Source organism: Mauremys reevesii, linkage group 8 (assembly GCF_016161935.1).
Source record: "Mauremys reevesii isolate NIE-2019 linkage group 8, ASM1616193v1, whole genome shotgun sequence".
Taxonomy (NCBI): domain Eukaryota; kingdom Metazoa; phylum Chordata; order Testudines; family Geoemydidae; genus Mauremys; species Mauremys reevesii.
Window position 1 is genome coordinate 89,340,089 of NC_052630.1, and position 16,627 is coordinate 89,356,715.

At 39.7% G+C, this 16,627-nt stretch overlaps 1 protein-coding gene across 8 annotated transcripts in view; it reads left to right on the forward strand.

Moving 5' to 3' along the window:
- The first annotated feature begins 548 nt into the window (after nucleotides 1-548).
- The window catches only part of DEPDC1 (DEP domain containing 1), a 36,780-nt gene continuing 20,701 nt past the window's right edge, over nucleotides 549-16,627 (forward strand). For 4 of the 8 annotated variants that reach the window (XM_039484857.1, XM_039484856.1, XM_039484855.1 and 1 more), the window contains exons 1-11: nucleotides 549-957; nucleotides 1,486-1,751; nucleotides 2,345-2,495; nucleotides 3,963-4,078; nucleotides 4,700-4,830; nucleotides 5,151-5,198; nucleotides 7,968-8,108; nucleotides 8,626-9,507; nucleotides 10,222-10,394; nucleotides 13,595-13,771; nucleotides 14,078-14,263. In XM_039484857.1, coding sequence (XP_039340791.1) covers nucleotides 910-957; nucleotides 1,486-1,751; nucleotides 2,345-2,495; nucleotides 3,963-4,078; nucleotides 4,700-4,830; nucleotides 5,151-5,198; nucleotides 7,968-8,108; nucleotides 8,626-9,507; nucleotides 10,222-10,394; nucleotides 13,595-13,771; nucleotides 14,078-14,263 — 2,319 coding nt within the window. In that variant the 5' untranslated portion in view covers nucleotides 549-909. Of the gene's footprint in view, nucleotides 958-1,051; nucleotides 1,073-1,485; nucleotides 1,752-2,344; nucleotides 2,496-3,962; nucleotides 4,079-4,699; nucleotides 4,831-5,150; nucleotides 5,199-7,967; nucleotides 8,109-8,625; nucleotides 9,508-10,221; nucleotides 10,395-13,594; nucleotides 13,772-14,077; nucleotides 14,264-16,627 lie in introns of those variants that run through there. The other 4 variants (XM_039484858.1, XM_039484859.1, XM_039484860.1 and 1 more) reach the window with 4 other exon arrangements.

Genomic DNA, 16,627 nt, shown 5'->3' on the forward strand with positions numbered 1-16,627 from the left:
CAGAATATATGAGAGTAAACTCAGATCTGACATTTCAATGTGGACTAAAATGTGCTGCTTCTAGTAGGGTGCAAGGTTATTTGACCCCGTTTGGGTTCACAGGTAATTTATGACTGAAATGTCTGCCTGTACCTCACTCATTACCACTTATACTTCCCCCTGCAAATTCGTTTTTGCTGCCTTGTTTGTTTTTAGGGATGATTGTCACAAGACTGTGCTGTGTTCCACAAGCAGAAAAAAATCCTCCTGGGGTTCTTTTTATGTCTTCTGTGTCATAATCAATACGATGTATGTTTTCAAGCTTTTCCTCTGCAACCTGGAGGACTAGCACCTTGAAAATAAAGCTGAGATACTCCTGTAATTCCCTGAATCCAGGCGTTAGGGCTTTAAACACCGAACCTTTTGAGGCAGGCAATAAGAGTAGGCAACACTACAAACGTGCTTCCTAGAGCTGCCCTGTGAGTCATGGCTTGCCGCTAGTGAGACACCTGGCCACCGTGTTATAAAGAGCGGGGGTGGAGCTGCACTGGGGAATGGGTGGCCCCCGAGGCAGTACACCACTGAGGCCGTTGCCTGGCCGGGGCTCGCAGCCAGCCTCCCAGCTGTGGCTGCGGGAGAAGCTTTGGGCAGAGAGGCCGGTGACGCTGCCATAGGGCGAGCACTCCCGACCCAGGAATACCCAGGCCCACCCATCTATCGTTCCGCCTCTCCCGAACCGCCGGGGGCTGCTTCCTGCTAAGTCACCTGATCGCGAGCTGTCACGTGGCCGCCTGGTTCCTCCAATCAGCGGCCGCGGAGCGCTCGGGCCGTCAATTCAAACAGTTAGACCACGACGGTTAGCAAGTGTCATCCTGCTGGGTGGTCGCTCGCCCCCAGCCCCGGCCTGCGTGCGGGGCCGCGGCGAGCAGCATGGAGAGCCGGCTGGGGACAGCGGGGCCCTACCGCGCCACCAGGCTGGTTAGAGGGGATGGGGGCTGCGGGTCAGCACACGGGGTGCGGGGGGGGCGGACTCTGCCGATGGCGGGAGAAGAGTCTGCGGGGTCCCGGAGTGTGAAGTACAAAGCGATTCCTGGTGGGGAGCGGGACTGGAGCCCCGGGGGGGACGGGGAAGGGCAGCAAGGGGCGATGCGGGCCGGGGGCCTGGGACGGGGGACTGGAGCCCCGGAGGGGACGGGGAAGGGCAGCAAGGAGCGATGCGGGACAGGGGACTGGAGTCCCGGAAGGGACTGGGGAAGGGCAGCAAGGAGCGATGAGGGCCGGGGGTCTGGGACGGGGGACGAGCCCCTGAGGGGACGGGGAAGGGCAGCAAGGAGCGATGCGGGCCTGGGACGGGGGGACGAGCCCCTGAGGGGACGGGGGAAAGGCAGCATGGAGCGATGCGGGCCGGGGGTCTGGTTTGGAGGGGTGGGGACCCGTGGTCTAAGTGCGTGCGCTCAATTTTTTGCTTTAATCTCCCCCGCGTGCCCCGTCCCCGCTCCCTTGCAGTGGAATGAAGTTACTAAATACTTTCGAGCCGGGATGCCATTGAGGAAGCACAGGCAACGCTTCAGAAAACACGGGAATTGTTTTAGTGCCGTGGAAGCTGTGGACTGGCTTCACGAACTGCTAAGGAACAACAGGAATTTTGGTCCAGAAGTTACTAGGCAACAAACAGTTCAGTTACTAAGAAAATTTCTCAAGAATCATGTAATTGAGGATATAAAAGGAAGATGGGGATCAGAAAATCTAGATGACAACAACCACCTATTCAGGTGCTGTACCAGTGTACACACATTGCTAAACTGAAAATTAACCAAGAGTACTCTGTAAGGAGATCAATAGTTACTTTCTGTGGGGAAAGTAATTTTCAGTCAAAAGCAATACTGATTCACCAGGAAGTCTGCTTTTCCTCTACCCCTTCATTAATAATGCTGTTATGGGCTGCAGCCCAGCATTTCTGTAGCACTAAGTGCAAGGGGCCTGTCACCAACCCCTCCCTGGCCCCAGAGCATGCATAAGCATCCAACATTGTGCTGTCTCCCTCCCACGCCAGTGCCTTCTACAGCATACAGAAAGTATAATCAGAGCAGAATCTGCTCCAAGGACTTAACTTGAAAGTTGAATTTCCCCCTACTGACCTCCAATGAATTTGAGAGAAGGGAATGCTCATCCAAAGCTAATTTGCAATTTTGCCTAATTTAAATTACGTATATGTTGTAGAGGTGTTCTGTGTTTTCTTCTTTTTATCTTAAGCCTCTACAGAGTCTTATTGGAATCATCACTGGGCACTAAAAATTTTTATGAAACTCCGTTCTTATTTTTTAATATGTTCTGAATGCATTTACATTTCTCTTGTTAATTATAGATTCCCTTCAACTTCTCCAGTTAAAACTTTGCAAAGGAGGTCTCTATTGAAAGAGAACACAGAAAATATTCCAAAAGAGGAAGGAAGTCTCTTTAAACTACCACATTTCTCCAGGAGGACTCCCAAAAAACATGAATTACTTCATACCCTGGTAATAACTTGTGCTTCTTATTGATCATGTGTGCTTTTCAGCATTCAGAAAACAAAAATAATCACCTCTTTTAGTGGCTGCATCATCTACTTCTGTAGAATCTTCATCTCCAGTTGAAAAAATAAGCTAGCAGTTTCCTCTGGACTGCTCTCAGGCCTGGGCTACACTAGCGGGGGGGGTTGAACTAAGATACGCAACTTCAGCAACGCTATTCACATAGCTGAAGTCGAAGTATCTTAGTTTGATTTACCTGGCTGTCCTCACGGCGGCAAGTCGACTGTGGTGGCTCCCCCATCAACTCCGCTTACTCCTCATGCCAAGGTGGAGTACAGGCTCGCAGATCGGGCTTGCAGCTTGCAGCTTGATTTATCGCGTCCAGATGAGATGCGATAAATTGATCCCCGATACATTGAACACTACCCGCCGATCTGGTGGGTAGTATAGATGTACCCAGAGTGAAGTACAACAGTATGAGAATGCAACAGAAAGACACAGCAGCCCCGGTAACAAAAAACCTTTATGCTGTATGTGGCTGCTTACAGCTTGGAGTGAAACCTAAGATCTTAAGAAACTTGAACGGTAGATGTTCAAAATACTGTTTGTATGAAAACCATCTTAATTGTAAACTTTTATGTGGACTTGCTGAAATCTGGCAAATTGGAAATAGTGAAATTAAGTATTTGTGGCTTTGAATTGTATGTAGTAGATTGAACTACACTGTACAGTACAAGCTGAAATCTATATATACAAGCTCTTCTCTTACCTACAACTTTAGATTAACTATAGACTAGTATTCGCTTCTTTTTTTTTCTCATTTAGTCACATAACAGAACTAAAAAAGATCACTTAATGCTCCTCATTTTCCCCCCCATATGTTTTATATATTTAAATATTTGATTCTTTTTTGTCAAATGATTGATTCCTCATAAATTCTTAGAAACTTTATATATTTAAGGAACACTAAATCAGGGTACATTACTTAGCTGGTATCTTGCCTAACTCTACAACCTTGAATGTAGTTGCCCGGTCATTATTTGTTTTGTTCTTTTGCTAATTTTTTTTGTGCTTCTGACTTTCTGAATTTAGGCCCCAGTCCTGCAAGCACTTATGCATGCATTCAATATTTAGGGCCTCGGTCTCCCATTTCATTCTGCATTTTGTTACTTTTGCCTTTAAATTTCAAAATTACGGATTTTTTTTTTGTGTGGTAGACAGTAAACATTAGCTGGGGATGGAAAAGAGCTTTAGCCTTCTATTTTAAAATGGGAGAAGACCCATTTAGTGATAAGAGCTTAAATTATAAAAAAGAAAATTAATGCATTCTTTAATTTGGAATAAAGCCTTTTTTACAAGTGTATGTGAGTAGGTTTTTGTTTTTAAATAATATTTTACTGGAATTTTGAGTTTGGCTTTTGAGATACTTCAGAGAGTCAACAAAATATAACACGTATGATTGCTTATTTGTAGGAGAACATAGAAAACACAAAAAATGAAATAATGGAAGAAGATAAGGAAAACTTACACAGGAAGAAAATAAGTCAAGAGGATATAGAAGAAATTTGGCGAAACATCATTTTGATACAGTAAGTCAATAACAAACTGGAAATAGTTGGGGAGGGTGTGTGTATATATCTTTTTCCTGCCAGTACATAGGGATTAGGCCATTTTAGCTTCAACGTACCATCAGAGCAGAATGTACATCCATGAGTACATGCTGCGTCAATAGTCAATGATCTAAACAAGTATTTACATTTTTTCAGAAAACTTTTTCATCATGCAAAAGGAGTAGTTCTGCTACGTTACACAAGTAACCCATGCACTTTCTAATATTTTATCAAGGACCACAGTATTATATTTCTAAAGCTGCTAAAATAAATATTCTAGGGAGTGAGAATTGCACAGTGAGTAGCTGCTTTTCTCTTCTTCCTTTCCTTTGTGGTGCGTATCTGGCACACTTCCTCAAACACTGAATTTATGGTTTGCTTCTTGCTGTTGGCTCTTTCTATTGGTTCAGACAGACCTTTAGTTGTCTGGCATAAAAACTTACCTCTGACACTTGGAAGCATTGGTCTTGGACTAAGAACTTGGAGTTTAATAAGTTACATTTTGAGTTTTTCCTTGTTGAAGAGGCCCTAAAGTAATTAGCTTGTGTTCATTTGCTATCAAGACTTCTGAAACAACATTTGTTCTCTTCCACCCTACAGCTTGCAGACCATTTTAGGTCTACCATCTTTGGAAGAAGTCTTGCACTCAGCCCAAGTAATTCCTCAATATGTCATGTACAACATGACTAACACAAGTAAACATGGTGTTGTTGTTCTGCAAAACAAATCAGGTTTGGTTTTGTTTTTGATATTTGCTTCAAGTGCCAGTATTTAGTTATTGTCAAGTGGGAGATGACAGTAATTAACTATAGTAGTATTTAAAACAGATTTGCTTAGGGTGATAACTTCTGTAGTCTACTTTTCTTTCAAAATTAAAAAGTAGGGCAGGTGAGAATGTAATAAGTATAGTGATTTAAAAATCATCTTTTAAAACTAGTTAAATTCTATATATGATCTTTCTGTATTTAAAGTTTAATATCAGGTGGCTAGTTTATACAGAATATAGTGGCAGTTGCTGAACTGTTGTTTTTTTTGTTGTTTTTTTTTGTAGAAGACCTCCCTCATTGGGTATTGTCAGCTATGAAGTGTCTTGCATACTGTAAGTTATACAAAAGTAGTCTTTAAAATTTCAGATATGAAGAGGCTTATTTTGGGGAGTGGAAATTCCAAAATGTTTGCTTATATGTGAGAGGTACTAGGCTCTTCTACACTGGATGCAAGTTCAACTATATCTAACAGTAGGCTGCGTAAAACAATTGTGTACAAAGGTGACCCGTAAGGAAGAAGAGATAAAGATACTGAAATTACGTGGTGTGCATTAAAGAGGAAAGAGATCTTATAGACCAATGTACTACTCCTAATCATTGAGTAGACTACCTAAATCTCCTAGTGCCAGATTGCTTTCTATGGATCCATGCATGAATCTCTCCCTACCCTTTCAAAAGGGTATGATCAGCTGGGGCGTTTAACTGAAGTGAGGGAAAGATGGCAACATTACCCAACCAATTAGGGAATCTGCAGGAACATACAACTTAGAACTCTATTAATGTTATATGGAACTCTGCTATGCTGGAGGACCTCCCTATCTCTTCTCACCATAAGAAGGGGTCCAAGTGGTAGCTACAGACTCCTGAGTCACTGGAAGAAGCTATGCTGGTAGGGAGTTGGGCAGAGATGAAACTTGAGTCTTCAGGCACAGTGCCTCTGTGTGGTTCCTTCTCAGATGTGGGATTTCAGGGACTAAACTACCTGCTTCTTGCACAGAACTACCTGCTTCTCCCAGGCTGTGAAATAATTCAGAAAAAACTCTGAGCCAAACGTTGAAGAGTTTGCTAGTTTGACCTGGCCCAGTCCATAATGTGATTATTTTTATTTTTTCTGAATAGGCATCAACAGTGCTCAAGATTTTTGCCATTTTTGATGTAAAATCTGTTCTCATTGCAAAAAAGGAATATTCCATAGTTTCCACTCTAAAGAACTATCTTTATTAGCTACTGTCCTTAATTGAAGGTGTGATAAACTTGCAGCACAGTTCTCTCCACTCTAGTATTTATATAGAAAAGAGGGAGTGAAATGAAGAAATGAAATATTTTCAAGACATAGGTATATGTTCCTGTATTGTAGAATCAGTATAGCAAAATTAAGCGAATTCTTTTGATAAATGAATGGATGTCACTTCTATCTATGTAATGATCTGCACTGCATTTTTCAGGTTGTTGGCTTTGATCTGGATTAAAATAGCCTTTTTAAAAATAATGTAAAATTTAGCAAAAAGTTTATGAACTTTAAAAAAAAAATAGCCCACTTCACATGTGTAAAGTAACAGAAATGACTTCACTTGGGCTTTTGGGATGTCAGTCTTTCACTTAAAAAAAAATAAAAAACACACACTTTATAAATGCTATTGAATGAATATGCATGACTATTGAAAGTCTTGTATCCAGTTGAATTCTTCATCAGTTGTACAGTGTCTGTGTAACTTTTTTTTTTTTCGAGAGAGAGAGACTTTGGAGAGGTAGGGAAAACATGAGTTTGACCTCATTGAGTTTTCTGCAGAGCAGTTCTCCTCAAAGAAGCCGTTTGGGGCATGCAAAATTTAGAAATGTCATGTCTCCCAACTCAGTTTTCACCATTTCATATGTACTGTATCTGCACTGGTGCCTATGCCATTTTGCAGCTTTTTTGCTGTCTCTCTCCCCACCGCCTCCAGCAAAGCGCCATAAGAAGTTATGGTGGCATTTGCTGTGTCATTGCATGCATATGTGTATCTCTCTAACTGTTCAGTAGCAGCTGCAGGAGGGGCCCATATGCAGCTAAGAGAGCTTGGAGTTGAGTTTGCAGTGGGTGATTCACAGAAAGTGACATTTTTCCCCCCATTCCATGCACAGCCCCTAAAAAGCCAGAGTCCATTTGAGAAGAAAACTGTAAAGGAAAACAGGGATAGGGCAGAGGATGCTGTGTTGCTTCATCCTAGCCCATCTTTCTGTGCGAGTATGGTGAAGACCCATCTGCAGGGAAACTCTGGTTCAGTTTATTCTCTCCTTGTCCTTACCCATGCCCATAAATTGGTTAATTACATGGTTCATTGCCCACTTTTGAAGATGCTGTATTGGATGAAGAGCAAACCTGAAGTGCGCAGTTGTGATCATCCAGGGGAGGGAGCGGGATACAGGTGAACAAAGTTTGCTGTTATTGCACCAGTTATGTAAGCTTTCAGTAGTGTGTGTGCACTTTTTTAAAAACAAAAAAAAGCATACCTGTCCCCCATCTTAAAAAAAAAAAAAAAAACTTTAGCAGCTGTATTAGTGAATTGAGCCCTAAACATCTTGAATATGAAAAAATCTTAAATCTATTCGGAGTATCTGAAAATAAACTCCTAGGTGCCTGTAACTTTTGTTTTATTGCTTATCTGTATGTAATCTGTTTGATTTGGAGTATTTTTTGGGGGGTGAGAGGGTAGTAATTTTAACAGAAAAACTAAGATTAATTACTTCTTATGACTCCTTTTTTAGGGGTGGGTGAGAAGCAGAAAGGGTTGAAGTAGTCAAATAAGGAACTTCCTCTAAATTATTAATATTGAAGTGTCTATCTTTTAAAGTTGAGCGACAGCTTCTTGTTCATCTGTTGCTATATAAACAGTTTTATTCTGTTTCTGCATACTGGTTACACAAGGCTGAACTACTGGGCCAATGTTTGTATAAGGAGATGGCTGACATGACACTCCTTGAAAAATACTAGGCCGTCCCTACCATTCTTTCAGCTAATGTTGCAGAAGTTTTTTGTTGTGTGGTTTGGTGGTGTTTTTTTAAAAAAAGGTGATTATGAGAATAGTCCTGTCATGAGCCTTCTTTCCTCGCCTTCTTTTTAGGGCCTAGAAGTAATGACATGAGCCAACCAACTTACATTGGTTTTGAACGGGATGTGTTCAGAACAGTCGCTGATTATTTTCTCAATCTACCTGAACCATTGCTTACTTTTGAATACTATGAACTGTTTGTGAATATTCTTGGTATGTATGATTTGAGAAATAACCTATTTCGTTAAGTGTTAAGTACAAATTTGGGTCTAGTGGGTTACACATATGTAACTGTGTGCAGAATTTGGCCCCCAATCTGTATGGCAGTATGAATTTGTGGGAGGCCACCAGTGCAGTTGTAGCTCTACATTACAATCTGAGTGAAAATACAACTACATTCTTGTGACAATAAATCTATATAAATTATCTGGTCTGACACTGTGTCAAAGTATAATAACCACAGTCTCAAATAGTGTAAACTAATCCTAGTCTTGGTTTTAAAAGCTAAATGTAAAGTTTTATTGTCCTTAGTCTTGCATGTATGGGCTGTTTGTTGCATGTCTTGTTTAATGCTTTTTTTTTTTTTTTTTTTAGCTACAACTAACAATGTGGACTATATTAATGTCTTATATTTGTTGACTGTTCTGTTTTACTTAGCTACTTCAGTTCGTTCTTATCTTGTTCACTTTCACACCACTTGCATCTTAACTTGTATTTCATTTTCTGATAGTTGTGTGTGGCTACATCACAATTCCAAATAGACCCAATGGAAAACACTGTATCCAAGATGAGGTGTGTGACTCACAGCCTTCAAAAACTCTGCACTTGAACTCTTTCAAGTCAACTGAATGTCTTCTACTAAGTTTACTTCGAAAAGAGACTGAAAAACAAGAGGAAGAATTTGAATCTTCTGGAAATATTTCCCAAAATGAACATACTCTTCAAAAAGAATGTGCTAAAAAATTACAGCACTATAACTTGGCATGTAAACGAGCCAGTGCTCATGACGTAAGAAGAGGAAGCTGTAAAAATCTGTCAGGTTTAAGGAATGAACAGGCCCAGTCTCTCAAACTTAGGGCAAGGTGCTATTCTTTGGAACGAATTGTAGCTACTACCTCAAGTTTTTGTAGTGAAGTGGGATCAAACTCCCTCTATCAATCTGACATTAACATAATATCAAGCAAAAATAAGGAAAACCCCCTACTACATTCTGGGTACAAAGCAGAATCATTATTGGATCTTGGATCAGATAGCACTGGGCAGAAACAACCGTGTGGTTCCAGGAGAGTGTCTGCATCAACAGTTCACAACCAAGAGCTATATAATGGGAATCGCAAATCTAAGCAACTCTGCAGGTCTCAGAGTTTACTTGGAAGCAGTAAGTCCAGAAATTGCAGTGGCATCAACACACCAGTTGCTGAAATCACAGTAAAACCATATGCAATAGTTCATCTTGGACAGAGGAAATCAAGTACTAACAGTGTGGTTACTATAGTAGAAAATGAGCCTGGGGATTCTGATATCACAGTCAATAAAAGACTCTGCAAAAGTGCAGTAGAACTTTCAGAAAACTCTTTCACTCCAGCTTCCTTTATGTTGACTGGCACACAAAGTAAGATTGCTCTCTAAAGCATGTGGTATTGGCTTACTGTGTTGACTAACTGTCTCTGCTTTCCTACTTTCTTTGGCCCCATTATTGGATTTTTAAATAGCAAAATCTGTATTTCATGGTTTGTTTAAAGAATATTCTAATGGGTATGAAGTTAAGTAACTTAACTAATTATATTAAATACAAGCTTTACATGCTCGTGGGTAGTATCTTCTCTTCCCCAAATAGTGATGTCGAAGCAATTCACCATTGTTCTTTGTTCAAGTAAGTACTATTCCCTGTGATACAAACATCTGAGAGAAAGGGAGGAATCAGCATAGATTTCCCTGCTTCTAAGTGATGTCTCTTCACATTCTTTGAAACTGGATGCTGAATGAAGTTTCTAGGAGTCTTTAGAAGCCTAGAAATTAGCCAAATATATAATATAATAACAGAAAATACTCAACACTAATGTGCAGAAATAGCTTCAGTTATATTCCTCATCTGGTTTTGACCTGCGTCAATAATATGTGTCAAAACAAAATGAGATTAACTGAGGGTGAAGACCATGCAAAAAATGTTGAAATAACTGATCTCTTTTTATGTTAGAGCAGACTGTGCTATAAAGTGGCTGCTGTCTTAACTGAATAAAATGAAATTGCTGATATTGAGGTACCACTGTCCTTCATATTGTTTCAAAACTTAATTACAGCTGTTTTTATAATTATTAACTTCTAGATCTTCTCCGGCCTCATTTAGAAAGAGTTGCTATTGAAGCACTACAGATATGCTGTTTATTGCTTCCTCCACCAAATCGTAGAAAGCTTCAACTCTTAATGCGTATGATCTCTCGAATCAGCCAAAATGTTGATATGCCTCGACTTCATGATGCAATGGGTACGAGGTCTCTGGTAAGGCATTTTTTCTAAGAGTATGGATAACTTTATTCAGTAGCATAAAAATGATGCTTAAATCTGAGAAAAGCAAGAATATTCAATGTTAACGGAGGAACTTAGTCTTTGTCTCACTAAATCTAGTATGTAACACAAATATGTCACTCCTGGTATACTTGTGAAAATCTGTATCAAAGTAAACTCTCTTGTTTAACTCCATCTGAACATATTCTAAATATATTTTTGGGAAAACTTTTTATTTGAACGGCCTTTATTAGCTTTTTAAAAGAACAGAAAAGATTCAGTATCCTTTTTGCTTCAATGATTTCCTATTCCTTCTACACCTCATTGTCAATAACTAAATTGATATTGTGAATTAAATTTCTACAAAATCTTGTAAGTATTTTTTAATTGACTCCCTGTTTTAACTGATATGAACACAAAACTTATTTTGCTTTCCTGTAATTTTAAAGGTCTAATGGATATGTTTTGAAAAATAGATTTTGGCTAAAACTCTTGAGGTGTGTCTAATTGAGGTAGTTTATTTTTGTTTTGTCCAGTATGGAGTGAATTTCCATAGCCGAGCGTTAGCATAGTCTTTTTATTATATAAATGTTACGTCAGGACTCTAGCTATTGTACACTGATGCCACTAGATGTTAAAATTAAAGAATAGACCTAACTGTAGGGTTTACATTTTGAACTCTAGTAGGTCCGATGCCAGAAAGGAAACAGAAGTGAGTTTGTTAAAGGTTTAAAGAATAGCTGTAAGGACTGAATTTAAGCTTGCAGTGGAAAGAATAGAGGTATTTACAGTTGTTAGAATGACATCAAACCTTTGTTTAGTTCTCTTACCATACTACCAACAGTGATTTTAAAACAAATTAAACAAATACTGATTAAAGAATGTTAATTAAAAGTGGGAAACAAGAAATGAGTAAATACTTGTCAATTATTGCAAGTGATGTAACAGAGGTTCTGACCATTTATTTATGCCATCTTGAACTCTTATAATGCTTCTTTTTTGTGTAAGAGACAAGGGTGTTAGCTAGTGAGTCCTAGACTACTAAAGTTTTCCTACATAAACTGGAAGGATGGTGAAGAACTTAGTATAGTTTGTTTGAGGTATGGAACTAGAACAGTGGTTCCCAAACTGGGGTTCGTGAACCCCTGGGAGTTTGCAAAATGTTACAGGGGGTTCTTGGGGGAACAATTCCCTAATGGTGGACAGAGCTGTCCCTAGGGACCCCAGGCAGCTTGGGGCCAGCAGCCCAGAGCCCCTGGACTGCCAAGGGCTAAGCAGATCAATGCAAGCATATCTATCACACTGAGGAGATTTAAACTTCAAGACTCCTTATAAGAAGTGGAAAGGGAGGTGGATATTTTTTGCTGTTTTTTAAATTAAATAGGCCGCTAGTATTGTTTTCTAAATTATTATGAAGAACAAGTTTAAGGTTTGTTGTAACGTGCATTGTTTGCCTGGACTGCTCAAGACTTGAATGCTTGTGTAGGAGGAATTCTTTGAGTTGGCTTCTTAAATACCTTCATGCTATTTCACATCTGATACTCCTTGATGAAACATAGGAGCCTTATCTTATAACAGGCTTATTCAAAGTGATACAAGCTATGAAAGTGAGATCTTGGAAGAATGTTGCCTTTTCATAATGTAATAAAAATACTGTAATGATAAATAATTAATAGTGTGTAATAAGCATGTCATAAAAACAAATTTTATATTTCCAAGATCACTGCTTTTATAATTTATACCCAAGTAAAGGAAAAAATCCCTGGAAATATTCATTTTCAGGAGGGGGTTCGCAAGACTTGACATTTTAGTGAAAGGGGTTCACAGGTTGTTAAAGTTTGGGAACCACTGAACTAGAAGCTAGGGAGATCTGAGTTGTATTCCCAAATCAGTGTATACAGCCCTTACTACAGTGGGACCTTTATCACTGATTGTGTTGTGGCAGGATCTAGAGGCCCCAGTCTGTAATGATTCTGGGGAGTTCATAAATATTAATAAAGTGATTTGAGATCTGCAAATGGAAGACCATGTATAAGTGCAAATTATGTGTTGTTTTTGATTGGCTTTTTTTTAAGGAGAGCACTTCCCCTAACTTCAACTGAATATTGTTCACTTCTTACCTAAACTATTGCTGTATTGCTGCAAAATGTTCAGCAGCTGCCACGTTTCATCCCAAAGATGACTGTTTCATAGACAAACTTATTCCTATTGTATTTTGTAAGGCACTTGGGCTCCACTAATACATTTGGGTGAAATGTGCCAAATAAATACACCTCTACCCCGATATAACGCGACCTGATACAACACACATTTGGATATAACGCAGTAAAGCAGTGCTCCGGGGGAGTGGGGCTGCGCACTCCGGTGGATCAAAGCAAGTTCGATATAACGCGGTTTCACCTATAATGCAGTAAGATTTTTTGGCTCTCGAGGACAGCGTTATATTGAGGTACAGGTGTACTAGTTGATTATTCATTTAGAGCTGTTGGCTTCCCTCTGCTACCTTAAGCAGAGGGGAGCTAAATTTGGAAGAACCTAGTGGGCAGGTGAGGAATAGAAATATCAACTCTGTGGCATGTTAACCTCTAGATCAGTGGTTCTCAAACCTGTTTACCATTGTGGGCCACACATGCAGCTCTCTATATGTTATGTGGGCTTCATCCACACTATATATACTATCTGTATGGCCCTGAGGATGTTACATGGGCCACAGCTGTGTGCTGATTGGGCCAGGGATTGAGAACCACTGCTCTAAATTCTGCAGTATTAACTCCCTCCGGGTCGCCTCTTCTGCTGCTACTGTGCAAAACCAGGAGATGTTTCCATGGGGAAAAGTAACCTGGATAGCTATTTCAAGGTGAGTGGCTTTTCCTACATAGCGGAGAATGTGAATGCAGTTTTCTTGGACTCTTCTTCCTGGTTAAATTTTTTTTAATTTGAAACTCAAAACTATAAGCTCTAGTTAATCATAAAACTAGAATTATACTCTGTTTCTTATACAAGAATCACTTTGTTTCAAATGGGGGGAAATGGCAGATTTCCTCCTAGCTTCATCAATATATGTCAATAGTGGAGAAAGGTGAGGTACTTTGATGCAAATTTGTAGCAGGGAATGCAGTATGGAGCTGCAGGGAGAGGGAAAAGAATCCAAATGCCATAGCTGTACATACTAACAACCTGTTAAATATTTCTAGATGATACAGACTTTTTCTCGATGTGTGTTATGCTGTGCAGAAGAAGTGGACCTTGATGAGCTACTTGCCACAAGATTAGTTTCATTTCTAATGGATCACCAGCAGGACATTTTTAACGTTCCAACTTACCTACAGGTTGCAGTGCAAGATCATATAGAATCTCTAAAGACAGCTCAGGTGGGTCCTGTGACAAAAAAGTTGAACCCCCTTTGTTAATTGCTGTTTATGAATTGTAGGGTATTAAACTACTACTGTCAGTTTAAAAAACAAACCTCTATTCCATTCCTTTTTTTAAAAGTACAAACTTTCATGCAACTAGCTTTACAATTATAGATAGGTTTTTCACTTTTTTTAGCAATTTAACTTTTTTTAAAACTTGCATTTAATTTACAATGTAACTGAATGCCAGTGAGGCAATAACTTTCCAACCAAAAAAGATCCTTCAAGCATGTGTATACTTTTTTGTTGCCCTTCTTGTTTCAGTTCCAATATCCAGGAGAAGAAATCAGTGCTATTTTGCCAACTTATTCATATTGTAAGCGGATAACTCCTCAGGAGTTTGATGAACAAAAAGTTTCTACCTCTCAAGCTGCAGTTGCAGAACTCTTGGAGAACATTATCAGGGACAAAAGCTTGTCTCTGAAAGACAAAAAGAAAAAGCTAAAACGGGTAAGAAAAGAAACGGGCTATTCTGTGTTTTGTTTTTTTTTGGAGGGGGGGACTTTGGTTTTGGGGGGGGGGTTTTAGAACACTTAGTTGTAGTGTGCAAGATGGTTTTTAAAAATGCATAAAGGAGGAGGAGAGAGTTATCTAATTACTAGATCCTGGCACATCAGCACACTCTTTAAAAATGAATTCTAGTCTGATAGCAAACAGAATTGGGTACAGCCATCTGGATGAGTGCTTGTTGTGATGACAAGTTCTGATCCTGTTTTGAAGGGAGCTTGGTCTCCACTATAAGAATTCATGTTAGTTAGCAACAATGTTTTTCAAATTAAGCACAATTTAAGAGTAAACCACAAATCAATTTTTTTCAAAGCCCTCTGCATTAAATACCAACTCTGTGGTAGGAATTAGAGTTATTTCTTGTGATATACTAAATATACCAGGTTTCTTGTTTAATTTTTGAGCCAGAATCTTCATGTATGTAAAACTCTGATGTAAAGGGCGCAAAAATAAAAATGTGGTTTTGGTTAAAATTTTAAGACCAGATTTTTCAGAATGAGATTCAGATTTGGCAGGGAGGGATAGCTCAGTGGTTTGAGCATTAGCCTGCTTAAACCCAGGGTTGTGAGTTCAATCCTTGAGGGGGCCATTTGGGGAACTGGGGTAAAAATCTGGGGATTGGTCCTGCTTTGAGTAGCAGGTTGGAATAGATGACCTTCTGAGGTCCCTTCCAACCCAGATATTCTATGAGAAGCCCTCTTCTGACCAAGTAACTGGTACTTTCTAACATTCTGATAGAGTTCTGAACAACTTACATATTGCTTCAGGTTATCTGATATTTCTAAATTCTACTAATCTGCTGCCTAATAGTCAAACTAAAAGCTCAACAACTTTGGCAGGACTTAATGCTGGAGGATTTATTTCTCTTGCAGAAAACCTTTGGCAAATATCTCTGATCAGTGAATAGTGTACTTGTCCCAGAATTTACTAAGCACATCTTGTGACTCAAACACAGCTCCACAAAAGCTGCTTTTAAATTTTCAAGTTGTCCCCCTCTCCCTCTTCCCCCTCCCCCAGCCTCCACAAAAAAGAATTATTTTGTAGGACTTGAAATGTTTCTTAAACTTGGTCAGAAACCAAAAGACTGGGCCTCCATTTTTTTTTTAATTAATTGAAACTGGCTGTATGAAATAAATAGTACCAGCACTGGTAAATTAAAACTTTTGACTTCCCCCAAATTTCTCTATGGAGACGGGAGGGAATTCCCGTGCACCCTTTGCCTTTCAGCCCTGCAAGGGTCAGGCTACAGCGTCTGCAGAGTAGGGAGTGTAGAGAGAGCTCTAGCAGTACAGCTGCTTCCTGTGGGGGGGGCCTTTGATCTTGGGGCTCACTGCACTTGCTCTAAAATGGCCCTGTATGCATGTGTATTTTTGGACAAAAATGCTCTCGTGTTGTGATTTTGAAATGCACAAGTTTGCCTCAGTAGCTCAAGCTGAGGCCTAGGTCTAGCAGAAAGCCACACAGATAAAAGTACAGTGCTCATCTGCACAACCACAGCACACTGTAATTGCTAAATAAAATTACTGTGCTGCAATAGTCAGTGAATGTTGTACCTTCATTATACCTGAAGGCAACCAGAAAAGTGCATATTGCTTCTCTGGCAATTTTCTGGCACACTGCAGTGCGTGCAATGACTTTTTATTTGAAACTGAAAGGTTGGGGGTAGGGGGTTATGAGTATTGTTTGGTTTTGGTGTACCACTTCCAACAAGCACATGCACCACAGTCTGGGAACTTCTCATACAAAGTCAGTTAATTTGTAAGACTGCTTGAGGCCATGAGAATATGTAAGAATTAGTAGTTTTACTCTCAGGGATTGAGGCAGACACTACATACTTTCCTGAAATGATAACCCTGTGGAGCATGTTGGCTTTTTTGTTGTTGTGGGTTTTTTTTAAATCCATATGCTCTTTCTTTTAGGAGTAGGTCAAATTATTTCTGCCACCCACCCCAAGCCTATAACTGCGCTGTCATTTTGAAAAAGCTGACTCAATCAGCAGAAAGTTTTTGGTTTGTGGTATAAAGTTCATATACCTCTTCCCGACCACTGCACCAAAAATAGAAGAGATAATAGGAAAGCAGCTTGGTTTCAGAAACCCATTTTTGATGTGCTATTCCATATCTACAGATCTGTATGATATTCCAAGCTGCTTTCTTTTTATCTCTTCTATTTTTTGGTCCAGTGGTCGGGAAGATATCTACAGCTATGGAAAACAGGATGAATAGGAAGCTTTCCTAGTACCATCAATATTTGCATAATCTAAACTTTAATGCAAAAAACTATATTTCTATTGTTATGGTCATAAAA